Source organism: Pyxicephalus adspersus, chromosome 4, assembly GCF_032062135.1.
Source record: "Pyxicephalus adspersus chromosome 4, UCB_Pads_2.0, whole genome shotgun sequence".
Taxonomy (NCBI): Eukaryota; Metazoa; Chordata; class Amphibia; order Anura; family Pyxicephalidae; genus Pyxicephalus; species Pyxicephalus adspersus.
In genome coordinates, this window is record NC_092861.1 from 132,847,428 (window position 1) to 132,850,616 (window position 3,189).

The 3,189-nt window shown below is 41.4% G+C and overlaps 1 protein-coding gene across 1 annotated transcript in view; it reads right to left on the reverse strand.

The window, feature by feature from the left end:
• RPS27A (ribosomal protein S27a) overlaps nucleotides 1–2,760 on the reverse strand; it is a 5,021-nt gene extending 2,261 nt beyond the window's left edge. The window contains exons 1-3 of the mRNA XM_072409682.1: nucleotides 2,675–2,760; nucleotides 2,493–2,557; nucleotides 229–283 (exon numbers count right to left, since the gene is read on the reverse strand). Of these exons, the coding sequence (XP_072265783.1) occupies nucleotides 229–283; nucleotides 2,493–2,540 (103 nt within the window). The 5' untranslated portion in view covers nucleotides 2,541–2,557; nucleotides 2,675–2,760. The remainder of the gene's footprint in view (nucleotides 1–228; nucleotides 284–2,492; nucleotides 2,558–2,674) is intronic.
• Nucleotides 2,761–3,189: the final 429 nt, after the last annotated feature.

A 3,189-nucleotide genomic window follows, 5' to 3' on the forward strand; every position in this document is an offset into this window, starting at 1 on the left:
CTTCCACTTTAAGCAGAGAAAAATCAAGTTCTCTGTCAGACAAGGCAGTGCACAATTTTATTTTAAGATTAGCTTAATTTGCCAAACTATTCCTTACATCAGCACTGCAGCTATAAACCCAAATCAGGCAACTTTTTTTTTTTTTTTTTTTTCCCCAAATGTATTGAAATAGAATGAGCTTTATCTATTCTTCTATTAAACACAACAAGTAACATTAACAGAACCAACCTTCCTTGTCCTGAATCTTAGCCTTGACATTTTCAATAGTATCAGAGGGTTCGACCTAGAAAAGAAAGAAAATACTTTTTTTTCTGTTGGCATTATTACACTATACCATTGAGCAAAATGTTCTATTTTTCCTATTCTGTATTAATGTACATTATGATAGGTGGGAGCTGACCAAAATCTTCCAGCACCAAATACTGATAGCTACAGCAAGTGACGTAATACAACTCTGTGCATAATAGGCAGACCGACACCTTTATGTGAGCAGTCACAATACTACATTAGATTTGAATTGAATCTAAAGCAATTTGATAACCAATTTTTAAACTATGTATAACCCCCTACAATACACTTACACCATGATCTGGGCTCAGTGTTTTACATAAAGTGGGTCAGGAATCAAGCACAGTAATGTCACACAAGAAATCACATTCCTGGCACCAATGGCAACATGATTTCTTGAAAGAAACAACTTTTTCTTCTTCTACAGAATGACCATACTCTCTAGCTCAGGGGTGTCAAACTCAAATACACAGAGGGCCAAAATTAAAAACTTTGACTACGTTGCGGTCCAACCATGAAATGTACAGGTAGAATGAGTGTGCCCCTACACATAGGGGGCTATTTAAAAAGCAGTGAGTATGACATTCATGGAAACATTCCCTGGTGAAGAATAAATTACTGCTGATGAAATGCATGAACCTGGGAGATGCTGCACAAGTAGATGATTTAGTGCATGCCAGATTCATAAATAGATCCCTGGAGTACTGAACGATAGAAAAATAAAAGCACAATAAGCTATGCAGAAGAAGTCTTTTGGATTTTGTTTATCCTGGAGTGTGAGAAAACTTTCACTTTGCTGTAATCTGCGTGGTTGTCAGTAGTATAATAGGGTAAGTAGTATTGTTTTTTCTGATTGTTTTACTTTGCCAGAGAATGCAATGTGAAACCAAATCAATTGCTGCATTTATTTGATTTCACATTGCATTCGCTGGCAAATTAAAACACTAAGAAGAAACAAGACTGCTTACCCTACTATACTATATACAATTCTCTGGCTTACCTGTCAGTATAAACTCTGCGGGGCCTACGCATAGACTGCTGTTCAAGACACGAGAGATGCCGCTTCTACAATTCCCGGCATCACTTGTGTCTATAAAATGTGGGGCCACACATAGGCAGAGAGGCATTACTCCCATCTATATTACAGCAGCTTAATATGAATTGCAGCTGGCCTGCTGTTACTATAGGGCGGGCCAGCTTCAATCATATTAGGAAATTTTGGGGGCCAAAAAAAAAAAAAAAAGGACATGCCGGGCCAGTTTGACACCCCCGCTGTAGCTGGTAAAATAGCATGGCATCAACCACCCTGAGCTAATGGGAATTCTGCAGCATTCCTGCTTAAAGTACATAACTCTGCAGAAACAGCAATCGGCTTCTTTGCTGCCAGCAATAGAGGTCTAAGCATTACCGCTGGCACACTCAGGCCTATCGCTGTGGGCATTATCCTCATCATTGCTAACAAAACACAATGCCAACCAATGTGTGGTTGTGGGACAAGAAATTCTGATAAAGCCTGAAGTTACCAAACTGCCCAGATCAAAGAATCAGGAGCTGCTATATAGAGACCCCATCGTCATAATAATATCATGGGGGGCACAGATAGCAGCGGCGGGCTGATCCTTCAGGAAGTGTTCTGTAATATACCGCAAATCCGTTATGACAAATATATCCAGCATGCAATACTGATTCCGTGATAACCCCAATATATATTTTGCACAGAACTTTTTAGTCTTAGGAATGAATGAAGTAGCACATCACAACCCAGCCTGAGATCACATAAACAACTGCATTGATGTGTGCTGCTAAGACTAAAAAGTTCAGAACCCCAATGCACCCTCCAATCAGACTCATACAAGGGCAATGCTGTGTTTTGCAGTGATCAGTGAAAGGAATATTTGGTGGGATATTTATAACTTTTTATAATAAGCTCTCAGATTACAGTGATCATGTAAACAAGTCTGGCTCTTACTATACAAAGATAAAAGAGGGAACAATAGGCTGAAGCATGACAGCTCGAAGCAGGGCCAGACTCCATGCACAGGGCCCTGAGCTCCAGGCACAGACCACGTGGTAGTGAGCAGCCTGCACTCACGTGTTAAGCTCTGTATGTGCTGCATGTCCCTGTTCTCTATACAAATGCCGCCATCCTGACCCCATTCACATACACAGCCATCTCCCCCCCCAGACATGGCCGGCACACGCACCTCGAGGGTGATGGTCTTCCCCGTCAGGGTTTTCACGAAGATCTGCATGGTGAAGGCGGATCCACCTGTAACAGGAAAGACGAGGCCATTATATACATGCACAAGATGCCATTTCCCCCCGCCCAGGCCCGCTACACCGACTTTTATCCGTCAATCTCCCGGAGGAGCTCCGCCACACTCACCTCCTGCTAATGGCGGATCCTGGAGAGAGGACCTCCTTCCGGCCGCTACGGGGTTTTCCTAGCTGTTCTGAAGGGCGGTGGGCGGGGAAAGCTGTCTTAGGCAATGCCCGTATAAATATCACGCTTTTTTCCACAGTTTTAGACAAGTTTGAATATAATACGCGTTCAAGTTGCTTTTTATAAAATTGTTACAAAAATAAAAAAGGAAAAAGTATTTTATTATTTTATAAGGGTCCTTATAAAGGTCCTGTAGAAGTGCTTTCTGGGACATGTAGTCCTGTCATGTAGTCTAATTTGGGATGTTTTAGAGTGATATATATCATCCTAATTTCAAAACACATCATTTATAACCTAGAAATATATATACTGTGCTAAGTAATTGGTAGAACTGGTTAAAATACTATTTTTAATAATTACAGCGCGCGAGAAAAATTCTGCCCTTTCAGTAATTCCCCGCCCTCTAAAGTTTAGGCAACACCCCCTAGCAACCAGCTTAGTAACAGGCATCCCCTGTA